This window comes from Protopterus annectens, chromosome 4.part0 (genome assembly GCF_019279795.1).
Source record: "Protopterus annectens isolate FY-2018-M chromosome 4.part0, PAN1.0, whole genome shotgun sequence".
Taxonomy (NCBI): Eukaryota; Metazoa; Chordata; order Ceratodontiformes; family Protopteridae; genus Protopterus; species Protopterus annectens.
The window spans coordinates 858,880,585-858,899,303 of record NC_056733.1 but is presented as its reverse complement, the minus strand read 5'-3'; the positions used below and the strand labels follow the sequence as shown (position 1 = coordinate 858,899,303).

At 39.6% G+C, this 18,719-nt stretch overlaps 1 protein-coding gene across 3 annotated transcripts in view; it reads right to left on the bottom strand.

Annotated features, from left to right (window-relative positions):
* Positions 1-388: 388 nt before the first annotated feature.
* LOC122799629 (colicin-E1-like) overlaps positions 389-18,719 on the bottom strand; it is a 782,744-nt gene continuing 764,413 nt past the window's right edge. For all 3 annotated transcript variants that reach the window (XM_044068818.1, XR_006364485.1, XR_006364484.1), the window contains one exon: positions 389-1,674. In XM_044068818.1, the coding sequence (XP_043924753.1) occupies positions 1,424-1,674 (251 nt within the window). In that variant the 3' untranslated portion in view covers positions 389-1,423. The remainder of the gene's footprint in view (positions 1,675-18,719) is intronic.

Sequence of the window (18,719 nt, the reverse complement as noted above, 5' to 3'; positions counted from 1 at the left end):
TACTATCACAAATGGAGGCTTTCTAGCTTTTCCTGCTACATGAAGCAGAGACACTCGCACAAATAATATGGCTACAATTGTTATAAAGAATTCAGGCTGAGGTTACAAAACTATAAGAAATAATGAGCACACAATACAATGTTTGATAAACTAGCTGTACCAACTTATCCTGTGTCATGGGACATGACCACTCAGATGTATTATACAATTAATTTTTTTAGGTTTGTTTGTGTCTTTTGGCTTTTCCCAGTTAGGGGTCGCCACAGCGGAACTCCGGTCCGCTAATGAATGGCAGTAGAGTTTTACGTGCTGGCTTGCCGGGCCTAATGCACAACCTTCATGGAAGGAATGCCCGTTCACGCATGTCGCCACACAGAAGACTCTCTAACTGAGAATCGAACGGGCAACGTCTAACTGTGAGGTGACAACGCTACCGCAGCACCACCACCGCAGTTAATTTTTTTAGGTAATGTTGGAATTTGAAAACACATTTCCACTATAGTACACAAAATGATAGAAAAGTACAATTCAATTTTTAGTCAGAAAAGTAGCAGAATAGAAAGGCTTGCCCCAATGGGGAATTGTCTGCCCAAATGTTGAAGGAGTGCTAACCCATGGACTAAATCATGGGTGATCCATGTATGGACATCAACAGGTTTTGAATCAGCCATCATTTTCTGAATAATAGCAAATATGCAGTTCTAATATTTGGCATTTCTGTCTGACAGTAATTCACAGTGATTTACCTGAAAATCTTTTGGTCAAGGGAAAAATATGAGATAAAATCAGGAGTGTTCTACAAAATCATGGATAACTGAGAGGTATGAACCCTACACTTACTGCCTCTTATGTAAACCAATCAAAGATCACACTGTCTTGGACATATGTTAGCAGTTTGGTATCTTCTTACAGAGCTGTTCTCTCTCTGTCCCTGACAGTGATTGATCAATTGGGTATTGATATCTTTAACAATTCGATTAGAGGAAGACAAAAATAAGGAAACTGATTATATACCTTTTGACAAGCTTCCCCTCAGATAAAAGGAATATACCCAATCATTTATATGTGATGAAGAGATGGTGAGATGAAGACAAGATCTTTTTCAAAATGAATATCATAAACAATGTACTGTGACTAGTAAAATTATCATATGCCCAAGTTCGCAACTGCCAATATTTTAATTTGCAGCATCAGAAAGACTAAAGTAATAGTCCAGTTGAAGCCAGTTGATAATGATGTGTTCCACAGAAAAAAATATGCTTTTGGCTAACAAGGTATGCAGTGTCATGAAGGAAGCAGAAACATACTGAATGTAAAGGTAGTGGCAGCTACAGTAGATAGCTATGTAAATGTAAGCTTTATTTACAATTATTCTGAGCATAAAATAAAGTAAATATAACTTTTAATTGTTTTGAATGCATTTTTATGAAGTAAGACAGGATTTCTTATTTTCTAGCATATAAATTTTATCCTCCAGCTCCTTCTCTCTTTTCATATAGTAACGCAAAGTTTCCTCTGCATATCTTTTTCCATTGTCTTCCATTATTTTTCTCAAAGAATCCAAATTTTTTCCATAATTTTCCATCAGTAGCTTAACAATTTCCTCAGTAAGTGTCGTTTGTTCAGCGGTTCTTTTATTCTGCATTTGAATTTCAGCCATTCTTTGTTTTAAATCTGTTAAAAGAAGACATATGTTAGCACGTGTGTGTCATGGTTGTGACCAAGTGTCCATGATACTAATAAATGTATCTGTTACATTACCTTAAGCAAGTTTGTTCTGTAATATCATAATAAGGCAGGATCAATGAATAATTTTGGCATTTTTAGACTCGTCTCCAGAGCAAATACAAATAATGCTACATCCCAAACCATACATTTTCATGAGATTTTTCAATCTCATCAGATCTTACATGCAGTACATGTGAAACTCACAAAATACATACATCAGTTGATGTTTTATTATAAGACAGTCCATCCATGCTCTGGGAAAACACAAAAGAGAAAGCATAATTTAGATACCTTGCAAATACAAGTCAGTCCCTTTAATTATTAAATCACCTATTACTAATCCTTATGTAATCATGAGAGGATCCTTTGCTGCATATAGTACTGTGTACACTTTTCAGTACATTGACCATTCACAGCAAGACTTCAATGTTTGATGGCTTTATCATACAGAGACACAGCTTCTCTTATAATAACTATTCATTCCCAAACCAAATATGGTGTTAGTACCTTCCCCTTAAAGAAAATAAGTAAAAACTATTGAGGAACGGCACTTACATTTTGTTTGTGGCATTGAAATATAACTGGCAGGCCATATTTTGCTGAAAGTGAGTTTTGCACTTGGGCCATCCAGTACAATGCAAGCTATAGCAAACTGTACACTAACAAAATATCATTTAACAGCATATCTAACTGATACTCATTGTTCTGAAAGTCTATACAATCTCCTTTAATTTACCCTATTTGGTGAATTGGTAAAAGTATAAAGAGCAAAAATGCATGTTATATGCAGATGGTCTAGATGACATACCTGTGGAAGCATGGAGGTGTTTAGGAGAGATGGCAGTGATGTTTTAACTAACAAAATCTTAGAAAGTGAGAGAATGCCTGAGAAGTAGAAAAGAAGTGTATTGGTACCAAGTTTTAAGAATAAGGGTGATGTGCAGAGCTATAGTAACTACAGAGAGATAAAACTGATCAGCCACAGCATGAAGTTATGAGAAAGAGTAGTGGAAGCTAGGTTACGCAGGGAGGTGATGATTAGTGAGCAGCAGTATGGTTTCATGCCAGGAAGGAACACTACAGATGCAATATTTGCTCTGAGGGTGTTGATGAAGAAGTATAGAGAAGGTCAGAAGGAGCTGCATTTTGTCTTTGTGGACTTAGAGAAAGTGTGTGACAGGGTGCCTAGAGAGGAGTTGTGGTATTGTATGAGTAAGTCGGGAGTGGCACAGAAGTATGTAAGAGTGGTACAGGATATGTATGAGGGCAATGTGACAGTGGTGAGGTTTTCAGTAGGAGTGACAGATGTGTTCAAGGTGGAGGTGAGACTACATCAAGGATCAGCTCTGAGCCCTTTCTTATTTGCAATGGTGATGGGCAGATTAACAGATGATATCAGATGGGAGTTCCATGGACTATGATGTTTGCGGATGACATTGTGATCTCTATGTAGTGAGAGTAGGGAACAGGTTGAGGAGACCCTGGAGAGGTGGAAATATGCTCTACAGAGGAGAGGAATGAAGGTCAGCAGGATTAAGACAGAATATATGTATGTGTGAATGAGAGGTAGGACAGAGGAATGGTAAAGATGCAGGCAGTAGAGCTGGCAAAGGTGGATGACTTTAAATACTTGGGATCAATAGTTCAGAGTGATGGTCAGTGTGGAAGACACGTGAAGAGGAGAGTGCAGGCAGGGTGGAGCCTCTGGAGAAGAGTGTCCGGAGTGATTTGTGACAGACGGGTACCAGTAAGGCTGTGGTGGTGCAGCAATTAGCATTGTCACCTCACAGCAAGAGGTTCTCCTATTCAATTTTCTGCTTCTTTGATTCTTGGCTGGGATGCTTTCTCTGTGGAGTCTGCATGTTCTCCATGTGGTCAAATATAAACTGAAAGTATAGAATTATTTTACATATAGTTGCAGTTAAATAAATTCCCTTAATATTTTGAGGTGTGTGACCTGTGAGAAGCTAGGATAGGTAAAAGGAATCCACAGTGTAGAAACAAATACTGAATGTGTTTAAAATCATTAATTTCAAATACTGAGCACACAGATAGTAATGACATATTCTACCTAAAAAAGGGCTAATGTAATGCTATATCTTTACATCTGTGTTTGCCCTCACAGTTGTTAGTGCTGCAGTGTGTGCTATTTTTATAATGTGCACTGTATTACCCATGTTCTCAAGACTCTGTTTCCATTTAAGTTTGAAACACTGTACCACACCCAGGTCAAGCTTGAAAATATGTGATCTGATGTCAGTCTTCATGTAATCCCTGACTGTGGACTCAGTTCCTGTCGCTCACCTGGTCAAGAAGTAACAGGTGAACATCATGGGTTCTTGTTCAAGCAGCTTTATTATACAAACACATCATAAACGAGGCTAAGTAACGTTAACGTATATACAAACTAGCTATCATGCACATACATGTTAACACTCTGGCTGCACCTTCAAAATGGCACTAAAGCTAACATGGGCTTGGTATTTATATGCGCACACAGATCTTGGAAATGCTTCTTAAAGACACAGCACACCTGTTATTCTACATCCTCCATCTTTGAGAAATGAGTCAGGCATTGTCAATGGTACTGACAAATATGCACTTTACACAGGAATAATCATCATGCAATTATGCATTGCATACATATACCAAGATTCCCTAAATGTCACTCCCTACCCCAAACCAGCCCCTGCCTTTCAAAACCAAGAATTTATCCTAAAAACTCTTTAATTAAACAACAATAAAACCCTAACTATTGCAGTAGTCTACATCCCCCAGGCCAAACATTCCCGTCCTAGAATAATTCTTATCATGTATAAACCTAAACATATCAAATGAAACTATAATCCAAGGAAATACAAATATTAAGTGGCAAAATCTTACCTCCAACTCCCCAGCCAACAGCATAAATTTGCACAGCTTTACCCAGCTTAACAATACTCCCACCCACGGCCTATCTACAGGTTCAGAATATATCTTTGACTGGATACTAGTTACTCACCCACAGAACAACTCTAACTCTGGAACCCTACCCAATATACTAAGTAACCACCTCCCAGCATACACCCACCCTCATATACTCAAGACTCACTCCTATAAAACATCCAGAAATCTCACCCACTTTGACCAAAATAAATTCTCAAGCATTCTAAAAATCCTTAACTGGCTCCCATTAAACACTCTTCCCTAGATGAAGCAGTTAATTACTTTAATAATCTCTTCTTAGATACACTTAATAGCTTAGCCCTCATACATATCAAGCGAACAAAAGTGAATCATGCCCCATGGCTAACAAAAATAACCAAAAAATGCATCCTCCAAAGTGACAAAGCTTGGAAAGGTTGGCAAAAAGATAGAACACAACAAAATGAAACTAACGTCAAACAACTAAGAAATAGAGCCAAAAAAACTAGTAATACAAAATAAAGAAACTATTTTTCCTCTAGGCTAACATCCCTACAAAACAATCCTAGGAAATTCTGGAAATAGGTCTCCATCGTTTTTAATCCTGGCACTATTCAAAATCCATCTCCTGCACCTGATAAGACCCCTCAGCAAATATCCCACGACTTCAATACTCACTTCATTATCACCATGCAAAACTTAATCAAAGACTCCCCAACAAACCCAAACCCACACTCCCAAAATACATACAACTCCAAACAAACTGGCAAATCACCTGTTCTTCCTGACAAAAATTACAATGCTCCCACAATTCATTCATTCTCTATCCAACCTATACCCACATCCCTTATATATAAACTACTAAACAAACTCAAACCCTGCTTTCTTTCCACAGATAACCTTCCCCCAGAATACTTACAACTAGCTGCAAATGCAATTGCATATCCAATAAGTATTCTTATAAACTGCTCTCTCATAGAAGGCTATGTTCCACATCTATGGGAAAAAATGTATTATCACTCCCCTAAATAAAGGCGGAAGCTCTCATGACCTCTCAAGCTATCACCTCATTTCCATACTTTCTCCATTATCCAAAATACTTGAGAAATGTGTACACACACAATTACTCAAATACCTTATTGACATTGATCTCCTGTCTCCCACTCAACATGGCTTTCACCCACAGCACAGCACCTCCTGCTCTCACAGCCTGCTCTCCAATACTGTCAACAAACCTTAGATACAGGTCACCCTACATCAGTAATCCTATTGGATTTATCTAAGGCTTTTGACACAGTTTCACATACTAAACTTCTGACCCAGTTGACTAAACTTGGCTGTGGCTCCACATCCCTCAACTGGTTTACATCATACCTAAATAATAGGCAACAATCTGTAAAATGTTGAAACATTCACTCTGATTACCTGTCAAACAACATAGGAGTCCCACAGGATTCCATTCTGGGTCCATTACTTTTCAACATCTTTATTAATGACCCCCACAAAGTCACACAACTAGGTACGAATATCCAATACGCTGATGATTCAACTATAATCTCTACCTTAAACAATTTCTCTGACCTACTCTCAGCTACTCAAAATGCCTTCACACAATAGATTGAATCTTGGCTAAACAACTCTCAACTGCTACTAAATGCCATAAAACAAAACTTCTATTATTCTCTTCAAAAGCACCAGATATAGACTTCAAAATCTATGCTAAAGACAGAACTGAAATAAAAATAGTAAAATCTGCCAAACTACTAGGCATTACAATTGATGACAAGTCACCTCTGAAACATACATTCTCAACACAATAAAGAAAACACTCTTTAAACTTGGCAAACACTATCATCATAAACTTTACATGGACAATAACACCAAAACAAAACTGGCAAGTACCTTACTCATTCCTACTTTACTCTATGGTAGCACCATCTTTACTAACCTTCACTCTTCCCTCAGCTATAGGCTTCAGTCCTGTTACTATAAAATAGTAAAATTTGACTCGGGAAAGCCTAACCGCTCACACCATAGCCAAGCAATCAATGAACTGAACTGGTTGGATTTCCCTAACTATCTTTGCAAAACTCAGCTAATGCTAGCCCATAAACTAATTTATAGAACAAATAACTGCCAAGCACTGTCATCAATACTACAAAGTTATGTCCCTGCACTCACCCTTTGATACTCCAATAGATTACTTCTAAGTGTAAACAAGCCCAGTAAAAGAGCTGGACAATGCCTGTTCTCACATAGCATTGCTAAACAATGGAACTTCCTACCCTCCCATATTACCCAAATAGACTGCATAAAGACATACAAAATAACATTAAAAACCTATTTTTTTGACAACCACAAATGTCATTGTCAATCAAAATAAAAAAACACCATAAAACCAGGACTACTTAATTTCTAAGCCAACTCCATAGTCTCAAAATACATTTCTACCCAGACAGCATTAGCTCTATTACTGCTGTCTACTACTACAACCATTTCTTCATCAATTGACTGCCATGATTTCTAGTTCTTTTATTTTGTTTCATGTAACGCCAAAGGAAACAACTCAGTTGCTTATATTACAATACCAACAGTTAACTATGTTTATATAAGTTTCTGATTCATATTAATAAGTCTTATATTGTTCATAGGTTGGTACTAGGCTATCGGCCCTAGGGCCTATACAAGCCTAGCCATAACAGTTCCTTGGATATTTCTTCCCACAATATTTACTTCCCTGTATATTAATGTTTTAATTTTTTTTCTATCTCTATTTATTATAACCTTTAACTTTTGCTTACTGTTTTGCCATTTTAGAAATTGATGTCATCTGTGTACATTTTTAATTGTTTATTGTGGAGCTTTTCTCTCCGGGCCTCCACTGAAAATGGGTCCCTGACCCAGTGGACTTTCCCAGTTAACAAATGTCAATAAATAAATAAATAATAAAATACAAAGCTAGGTACACACACACACACACACACACACACACACACACACACACACATATATATATATATATATATATATATATATACACACACACACATATATATATATATATATATATATATATATATATATATATATATATATATATATAAAACTATGTCCAAGTTGCTGTATATTTCACACTAGGCTTTGAAATGTGACCATATTGTGTAACATAAAAATTGGGATCTGGTTTAGCAACTGGGATTGTCTCTGCTGACTGTTCAATCTTAGGAACCTTGGGACCATCTGCCGGAACAGTATCAGGAGTCAAGATGCATTCTGAAACAGGAATATCATCTGGATTGCTTTAAGAGTAAGAGTCTTTATCACAGGAACAATGCTGCAATGTTGGTTCTGCTACAGGAAGAAAATGTCTGCAATTTTACTGTACTCCACACCCTCAGATTTAACAGAATAGGACCTTAGCTCTGCACATATACTTGTTACTTGGCCAATCGGTCGAAACCTTTTGCAGTTTTTATCCTCGCTGTCTCTCCTTCTTTCAATGGATGAAGAAATCTACTCTTTTTGTCATACTGGACTTTTGAAAAGAATGCTTTTTAGATAACTGACCTCCAATGGCTTTGTTGTGTTTATCTTTAAGACTCAATAAACTAGAACTGATAGGCAATGCTGTTCTGGTTTGCCTGGATAGAAGTCTGTGAGCAGGTGAGCCAAATATACCATCTTGGGGTATGTTTTTGAGAGTAAGTTCAAAAAAACATTGGTATTATCACACTTTGACTTCACAAGTAACTGCTTTGCACTCTGTACTGCACATTCAACAAGTCCATTTGATTGCAGATACTCTGAACTACTAGTAACATGTATGAAGTCCCACTCCCTTGCAAATTTCTGAAAAAGTTGACTGGTAAATTAGGTACCATTGTCAGAGATTAATTTCTGTGGACTGCCATGGACTGAGAAATGGCATTTCAATTTAGTAATGACTGTAGTAGAAGTTAGATTAGGTAGTAGATCGATCTCCAACCAGTTCAAATAAGAGTCTACCAGTACCATGTAATGTTGATTGTTCCACTCGGATATGTCAGTAGCTACTATTAACCAAGGTAGTTCAGGGACTTGACTTAGCTGAAGTGGCTCTTTCTGCAAATGTGGTTTAGTACTATTACATACTGAACAGGAAGAAAGTGCCTATCAATGTCTTTCGTTAGAGAAGTCCAGAACACAAGTCCTCTCACCCTTCTCTTAGTAGATTCAGAACCTGGGTGACAACTATGAAAAATCTGGATATACTGTTATATGGAAATAGGAAAGACAATTTTATTGCCTTTGAAAATAATGCCATCTTCCATCAACAACTCATTTCTGTAAGGAAAGTAAGGTTGCACATCGGGTGGTACACTAGATTGCTTTGACGGCCATCCAACACTGATGTAGTGACTGCCCTTTTGCAAAATTGGATCAGTCATTGTATGATTTTGTAGTTCATCAAGTCTTGTGTTAGAAAAATTACACACTTCCATCACATCAAAGTCAAAATTCTCTGCATCAAGCTGTTCTGTTGTATTTCTGGGTGATCTGGATAAGGTATCAGCCAGATAAAGAAATGTGCCTTTTGTATAGACTATTTTGAAGTTGTAATTTTGCAATTTAAGCATCGTTAATTTGTGATCTTGGAAATGCTTCTTAAAAGTACAGCACACCTATTATTCTACAGTTCCGAGCTTTGGAACCAACTCAGCCATTTACGTCAGCTTGCACCTTCCAAACTCTCAAGCTAGGCTCTACCTGTAATGCTCCTCTTTAAATTACCTCAGATCTCATTTGGCGCTTCATGTGTCAGATGTGTAGGACTGCTCTTGAGTTTTGGCAGTTGCTTAAAATAAGTTTTTCTTCATACATTTCTTCAATTCTACCTTATTTTATCCTTTTATTGCTTCTGAATACTTTATTCTTCTAACAGCTCCTCTCACTTTCTCTTTTTAGTGTGTGTGTGTTTTATCTTACCCTTTCCTTCTACCATAAGTTAGTTTTCTCTTTATATACCACAGTTGGTACTCTCCTATACCTATTTATAGGTATTTCTTCAATACCACAGTTGGTATCCCCTTCTCTTTCTACCAAAAAAAAAAATCTTTGACCGTTCATTTTGTTTTTCTGTGTGTATTGGGTGTGTGTGTACATTTTCCCTCTAAGAAAATGGCTGAGAAATCTGACTCTTCTGTCAAACCTTCTAAGGGCACTTCTGGTTTTAAGAGGTACCAAAAGTGCAACAGAAAAATTCCAAATTCTGATGGGCATGTTTGGTGTGTACTGTTTGGATGTTGCACACTTGCAAGAAAACTGTTCAGTTTGTCACAGATTCTCCACCAGGACTATAAATGAAAGGAACAACAAACTTATTTTGAAAGGCATGCTTAAAGGGGACTTTGAAGAGGACATATCTGGGTCTAGGACTGAAGCCAGTTCACTTTCCTCTTCTTCTTCTTCCTAGCACAAAAGGTGATCTTACTCAGTTCGAAGCAGTTCCTCGGAACCACCTAAAAAGGCATCAAAACAGACTTTGGTTGAATACCATAGTTGGTATCCTCTTCTATTTCTATCAAAAAAAATGTTGACTGTTCCTTTTTTTTTCTGTGTGTATTGGGTGTGTATGTAGAGCATCCTCTAAAAAAATGCCTGAGAAATCTGACTCTCCTGTCAAACCTTCTAAGGGCACGTCCGGGTTTTAAGAGGTGCCAAAAGTGCGACAGAAAAATGCCCAATTCTGATGGGCATGTTTGGTGCGTCTACTGTTTGGGTATTGTACACCTTCAAGAAAACTGTTCAGTTTGTCACAGGTTCTCTACCAGAACTATAACTGAATGGAACAACAAACTTATTTTGAAAGGCATGCTAAAAGAGGACTTTGAAGAGGCCATATCTGGGTCTAGGACTGAAGCCAGTTCACTTTCCTCATCTTTCTCTTCTTCCAAGCACAAAAAGTGATATTACTCAGTTCCAAGAAGTTCTTCAGAACCACCTAAAAAGGTATCAAAACAGCTTTCGGTGTCAACAGCTCTGTCAACATCGAATGGCAAGAAAAACATGGCACCTACTAAATCTTCGTATTCAACTTCTACTGCCTCGGCACCAGATGTTTTATTGGTACCAGAGCAGATAAATTTGACTTCTCTACCAAGGTCTAGGTACTTTCCCTTGGTTGATCCATTCAAAGACTGACCACCAAGTCCTTTTCTCAGACCGAGACCCCCTAGGTCTCCTTCGGCTTTGTCTGTTCAATCCACTAAGAGCCTCTTGGAATTGGACATCATGAGGCTGATGGACCAGCTCCTGATGCTGAGGGGATTACCTTCTTCTTTGGTTCCCAGCCAAGTTGGCACTAGGACTGGTCTTACTACAACGCCATCTCATCTTCCCCCTACAACTCCAATTGAGTCATTGGAGCCCTTGGCATTGACCACCCCAGCTCCGACTGTCTCGGTTCCAGTAAGAACCTATTCTCCAAAACTGAGAATTGCCTTGAGCTCCTCTGGGTTTTTGGAACCACAGGTCTCCTGGGGTCAGGACTTTTTTACCAGTTCCAAGGGGCAAGGATTGACATTTTTAATTTCAGAGCCTTCCATACCTCTTGGCGCTTCTGCTTTCATTGGCCCAACCTAAGCTTCAGCTTCAGAGGTCACTTCTTTGGTGCGGGGTGGGACCATTGTTCAGCAGGAGTCTGTTTCGGTTCTGGGCTCCTATCCCTCCATGGGGGGGCAGCCTTTTAAATCATGGAGACGACCTTGTCCATTGTGGACACCCAGTCATTGCCATCCCTGTCAGGCCAAACTTATACTTCCCTACTACCAGAGCTTCCATCAGTCTCATCCCTGGGACAAAGGGCACAAAAGCCCCAGGAAAGACTCACCTTGGTAGTTTCCTCTTCAAATACTTCCCTGGAACATCCCCCTAAGGAAGTCCCTGCAAAAAAATAGTGCAAGAGGAAGCACTTAGACTCCCCAGAGGAGTCCACCACTAAGGATACCGATTTTGTTGAGGGGGAAGGTTACCCCCAGTCACCGCTGATGATGTTTCCTTCAAGGACATTCTGGAAATCCTGAAGCAGAGGGGTGGCTGGACTTTTCTCCAGCCTTCACCAGAGGAGTTGGCATACCTGGAGGCTTTGTACCCAACCCTCTACCTCTTGGATCTCTCCACCCACTGATGACCTCATTAAATTGATCACCCATTGGGTATGGAAAATCTCTGACTCCATCGAACCAATCCCCAAGAGGCCTGACTGGATCCTTTCTGCTCTCAAGGAAGAACAACATTGGGCTAAAGGTATTCCCATAGATGCCATAGTGATAGTGGCAGCCACAAAATGGAACTTGCTGAGGAAAGTCCTACTATCCATCCTTCTAACAAGAAGTCCAGGACTATGGATAGATTTGGGAAGCATGTTTATGCTTCATCGACCTTCACTCCCAGGTCTTTGAACTATATGGTGTGCTTTACCAGGTTACAGAGACATCTAATTAAAGAACTATCAGATATTCTCTCAGGAGCAGTTGCTGAAGAGGCACAAAACAAAGCTTCTTCTCAGCTCGCTACCATCAAAGCAATTTCTAACTCATCCATGAGACTGACTGCCCACACAGCCAAAGAGATGACAAAAGCAGCAGGTTCAGGTGTAGCCCTTAGGAGACACACCTGAATGCACTTGTGTGACTTTGTGGAGCCATTTAAATCTTTGTTTGTCAATGCTCCATTTGACAGATCATCCCTATTTGCTCCCAAGGTAAAAGACACACTTCCTAGATGTGAGAAGGATAAGAAGACCCTTTGTGCCACAGGTGTATGCTTCTCCACTCCTCAACGGTCCTATTCCAGGAGTCAGAGAAGTGGGAGGCTATGGTTCAAAAAATCCAAGACTCATGTGGCAAAGACTTTCCCCGGGGCAGAGTGGGAAGTACTTTCCCTCGAGGCATTGGAGGCCCACAGAACTAGGAGTCCGGAGATACATTCTCTGGTAATTCCTACCAGCACCCCTGAATGGAGGCCCAATTGCCTTCCTCTCGAGGCAGTTGGGGGATGATTATCCCTGCAAAAATCCACCTGGCAACAGATAACATCAGATATATGGATGCAGGGAATCATTTCCAGAGGTTACAATACTCCACTTTCCTCAAGTCCAAAAACCCAAAAAAAGACTCCTGGATGTTCCACCCAGTCATTGGGAAGCAGGAGTCATAGAAATTCAAAAGCTGCTCAAAAAAAGCGTCATGCAGAAAGTCCCACCAGATGAAACAGGATCCGGTTTTACTGAAAATTCTTTTTAGTGCCCAAAAAGATGGGACTGGAGACCCATTTTGGATCTCAGCCAGTTCAACAAGGCAGCTCAGCAAACCAAATTCTGGATGGTGTCAGTACAGACAATACTTCCATTCTTGGAAAAAGATGATTGGATGCACTCTATAGATCTTCAGGATGCATATTACCACATAACAATGGACAAGCACTCCAGGAGATTCCTGAGATTCCAGCTGGGAGCCAGTAATTTCCAGTTCAGAGCACTGCCCTTTGACCTCACCACAGCCTCCAGTATGCTTACAAAATGCATGGCAGTGGTAGCAGCTCATCTCAGACAGCAATAATTTTGAGTTTTTCCATATCTTGATGACTGGCTCCTTACCTCTACCACCAGGCTTCAGCTAGAAAGAGCAAGAGATTACACTCTGCATCTCTGCACTTTTCTAGGCACTGCAATAAATTATGAAAAATCAAATCTATAGCTATCACAGCAGCTAGAATTCATCAGAGCTCTGTTAGATATGGTTTCAGGTCTTGCTTCACCAGATTATCTGGAACAGAAGTGTTCCAGTCAGATTAGTCCTACCAGCATTAGGCTTGATGGCAGCTTCAGTCACTCTAATCCCTTTAGCCAGATATCACATGGGAATCCTCCAATCGCTTCTGGCCTCCCAGTGGTCTCTGATAGATCAGCTGATGTCACAACACATCTTAATTACCAATCGTTGCAAACAGGAACTGTTGTGGTGACTCCACTCCAACGAGATTCTCTCAGGCTGTTATTTCATTCTTCCACACCTCCAAGCCAGTGACCACGGATGCTTCCCAGATAGGATGGGGGGACATTATCTGGGAAGGACAATCCAAGGCACTTGGTTCCCTCTGGAGGCCAATTTGCACATCAATATTCTAGAGAGCATTGCAAACATTTCAATATGCCCTTCCCCTAGGAACAGTAGCAGTCCAAATGGACAACATGTCAGTGGTCTGGTACATCAACAAACAAGGAAGAACCACTTTGTCGAGAAGCCCTCAGGGTTTGGCAATGGGCGATTTCTTCCAACCACATTCTCACTGCAATGCATATCCCAGGGAGCTCCAATGTGATAGCGGGCAGGCTGAGCAGAACTATTTTGATGCCTCACAAGTGGCCTCTCAATTTCATGGTGATGGAAAAGATCTTCCAACACTGGGGCCAATTTTGCTGCAATCTATTTGCATCCCCTCTGAACAACAAGTGCAGAAGTTAGTTTTCCCTAATCCCCTCTCCGTGGGAGTCACCCAGAGATGTGTTCTCTATGATTGGCCTCCCAGTCTCCTCTATACCTTTCCTCCAACTCCCCTGATATCTCAGTTTCTAAAGAAAGCCAAGAGGTTGAAGACTACAACAATCATCATTGCTCTGTTCTGGCCTTGACAAGTTTGGTTTCCCTTTCTTTTGCCTCATCTACTTTGGAAACCATAGATTCTGGATCCAGCTCCAAATCTACTGTCTTATCCAGAGGGAATGATTAATCCAAATCTCCATCATCTCAAGCTCACTGCATGGCTTCTCCAATTCCCATGATTGCCAGACCTTCTTCCCTTTGCTCTCCCATCTGTCAAATCATTGTGGCCCATCATAAACCTTCTACTAGGAAACTGTACCAAAGTAAATGGGACAAATATGCTACAAGGGCTCTCAGTAATGATCTGAACCCTTATACAGTCCCCATGCATAAAATATTGGATTTTTTAGCTGACCTTTATCAAGCTGTCTCTTCAGCTTCTACAATTTAAAGTCCTTTTAACTGTGATATCTAATTTCTATACAGGGATAGATGGGTCATCTCTTATGTCACATAAGCTTTGTAAAGCCCTTTTGAAGGGAACTCTAATGTTAAGACCTCCATTTAAAGAGACCATTGCTTCATGAGATCTAACCCTAATTCTACAATCCCTTACTCTTTCCCCTTTTGAACATTCAGCTACATGTGACAAAGTTTCACAGTTGGAAAACTTTATTCTTAGTGGCTATAAATTCTGTTAGAGGAATATCTGAAATTCAAGCCATGTCCTGCAAACCTCCCTTACATAATATTTCACCAGGACAGGGTCTCCCTCAGGACTAATCCATCCTTCTTACCGAAGGTAGTCTCAGAATCCAGTATCAATCAAACATTGCAACTACCAGTCTTTTTTTTCCTAATTTCTCCAATAAAGGGGAGTATTCTCTACATTTATTAGATGTTCACAGACAACTACAATTTTATCTTCACAGAACAAAGGATTTCAGAAAATCTGACCAGTTATCTGTTGTCTTTTCCTCTCTTTCCTTGGGTAACCCAGTTACCAAGGTCAGCAGAACCAGCACTGGACACCAGCCATAAGTCAAGAAGATTGAATTTATTACTGGTTAAGCACTTTCTTCCCTTGGTAGGGACTTTTTCAGAATGACTAATAGCACTGTGTTTGAAGAAAAATCAGCCATAGCACAATGAAATTAGAACTGTACGAGTTCTGCTGGTTTTGAGTTCGTGCTGATATTTGCTTGACCAGTTACCAAGGTTACTTTTGCTAAATGACTCAGAGATTGTTTTACATTTATCTGTCATTCAAAAGGGCTTCACCTTCCACATCCAGTGAAAGCCCACTCAACTAGAGCTGTGGCAACTTCTGCAATTTTTCATGCCAGAGCTTCTTTGGATGACATTTGTGAGCAGCCACATGGTCTTCTCCTCATACCTTTATCCCTCATTACCAATTGGATCAGATCTCTAGGGGACGGGCATCATTCGGTTTGAAGGTGCTTAGGAATATCTTTCTGTGAGACCTCCCAAGATTCAGGTAGCTGGGGACTGTGTCCCACAGTCAAGGATTATGTAAAAATTGACAACATCAGATAAAGAAGTTATGTCTTACCATAACGTTCCATCTGTGTTGTTGATCTTCACTAATCCTTGACATTCCTGCCCTCCTTCCCCCAGACTGAGACTTTTAGTGGATTGAGTTCTTCCAGTACTGGGTTCATAATAGGGACACATATCTGGTCTCTTCTTCTTATTTACCATTTGTCTGCCAGTAATTTAGGCAAACTCGATCTGAGGTCATTTAGAGAGGAGCATTATGGGTAGAGCCTACCTTGAGAGTTTTGGAAGGTGTGAGCTGAAGTAAATGGCCGAGTCAGTACAGAGGCTCGGAACTGAGCCCACTGTCAAGAATTAGTGAAGATCAACAACACAGATGGAATGTTATGGTAAGCTATAACTTTTATTTTCTGATATTTGATCACTCACCTAAGTAACACAAATGAAAAAACAGAATCACTATCATCGTTTAATGTGGCACTAGTGCTCATAGACTTTATCAGTCCTTCATTTTTTTTCCAATTAGTTACATTATGAAACTTCTTACATGAATTATTAGCATTCACACAATAATCAATGCATCTCTCCGAAGTAGTACATTTTTAACATATTTTGTCTACTATGATATTCTGACTAGGGTTTACATGAGTTTATTGAATTGCTGTATCATTGAACCCTGGAATGTTGAGATGAGAACATCAAAATGTAAAACACTGCAATACCTAAGTATTGCAATACACATCTTTGAAGGGAAGACAGGCAGAGGCAGGACAGCTGTGTGTTAGCAAGGTGCCTTCTGTTTGATGATGCAGATTGTGATACTTAGGTTTTGCAATGTTTTATGTTCTGGTGTTCTCATCTCATTGTTCCAGGGTTTGACAATACATTAATTCAATAAAATCATATAACTCCCTGGGAATTACCAATGCAACTTGTATTTGCCAGTACAAATTTCTTATGTTTGTTTCTACTTGTTTGTTGCATTCATTGCATTATATTGTCCTAAATGGCCCTTATCATGCCTGAGAATAGCCTTTTGGCCACTGCACTTATCCAGTTAACAAATGCATAAATAGATAGATAGATAGATAGATAGATAGATAGATAGATAGATAGATAGATAGATAGATAGATAGATAATCCAGTTTTATGCTTCATGGTAAGAGGACTGCAGTCCTATTCATCAGTTGCCTTAAAGGGGCACTCTTTCCTTACTAAAATTGCATCTGACCGAAGCTCAAAACAATGCCACCCACTTAGTTAATCACCTCCTTGTTTGTGACATCAGTAATGATTTTCTAACAATTCCACCCACGGTACTAAGTTTCTTTAAAGAGGTGCACAAACCTGTATCCCAGTCCTGTTTAACTTCCCTGTGGAAAAAGACACTCCGAGCTTGTATTTCCTGCTTCACATAGTGCCCTGTACTTGTTTCTACTTTGTTTTTTGGTTTTTTTTTTGGACAAAGATAAAAATAATGGGTATGCAAAGCCCCAAAAATAGGGACACATTTTTAAATATTGCTCTTAGTTGCTAGAATGAAAGGCCTGGTGTTCATTTTCTGAAGGATATATAGTCTGAAACTCAAATGATTGACATTATGCAGTAAATTCCATCCTTACAGATTTGCCACAAAAATTCAGAAAACCACAATCTTTATGAGGAACAGACTCAAAATGTGAGATGAAAATCCAGACAGTTGAGAGGCATGACACCAACTTTCAAGAGCCGCAGTTCTCAGTGCTTACACAGTGATACTAAATGCTCCTGATCTCCAGAGATTTTTTTTTTTGCATAAATTGTATAAAATGTTTCCCCTACCTGTGACAATAGTGTAGCAAGGGTGGATGGAGAGGGAAAACTGCAATAATCTGATCACAATCTTTCTTTAATGCGATACCAGCTTTTAAAATGGCATCTCAGATATTGATTTGGGGTCAAACCTGAGTGCACCCCGTGTGTGGTCTAAACTGTAGCATCTGCTTGTAACATTGTACCAAGCAGATTGCTACAGTTTAAAAGTTAAAAAAAAAAAAAAAAAAAAGCTTTTTTTTAAGTAGAACCTGAGTGCTGTAATAATCTGTGCAGGCAGAGTATATAATCCTGCTTCCATCCAAAACTGGAGATGTGCCATTTAATAATATTACTGTGACAGTAGTGTGGTTAGGGTGGGTGGAGAAGGGAAAATGCAATAACCCAATCACAATCTTTTTTTAATGCAATGTCGGCTTTTAAAAGCCAATATTGTATTTGTTTTCAAACCTGAGTGCTATTGCACTCCATGTGTGGTCTAAATTGCAGCATCTGTTTGTTACATTGTTTTCTACAGTTTCACCACTCAGTAGCCTGTATTTCATTTAACATCTGTTAACCAGGAAAGTCTGACTTGGAACAAAGCCAATTTTCAGTGAATGCCCAGAAGAAACACTCCAGACACATGTTCATAGGTTCATAGATTCATAGGTTGATGCTAGGCTATCTGCCCAAGGGCATTTACAAGCCTAGCCAGAGTGTGTCTGGCTTTCGCCATCCTTCTTAGATTAGTTGACTGTGCCTCTGTATAGTAGGTCACAGAAGATAGCCCATTTAAGGTTAGTTTACCGTGCCTCTGTCTAACAGTGACACAGAAAAGATCCCAGGGGTAAATTTATGATCTCCCATCCAAACGTCAAGATTCTTCTTGAAGAGGGTCATTGAGGGGCTCTGTCTGACATGGATTGGGATTTTGTTCCAGAGTGAGGTGAGCCTCTGGGATATGAATCTGTCCCTCCAGCATGTTCTATTTATTTCTGTGCTGAGGTTTAAGTCACTGGAGCATGTAGTTCTGATGGATTTGGGTTTCTTGAGGTGGAGCATGTCCATTAATTCTGGGTTGGACATGGCTTTATACGTCAGGCACAGATCGCCTCTGAGTAGGCAGTAAGCAACTGAGTAGAGCTGGAGTTTCTTTAGCCTAACTGCGTATGGGCATCTGTTTGAGTCCCTTTA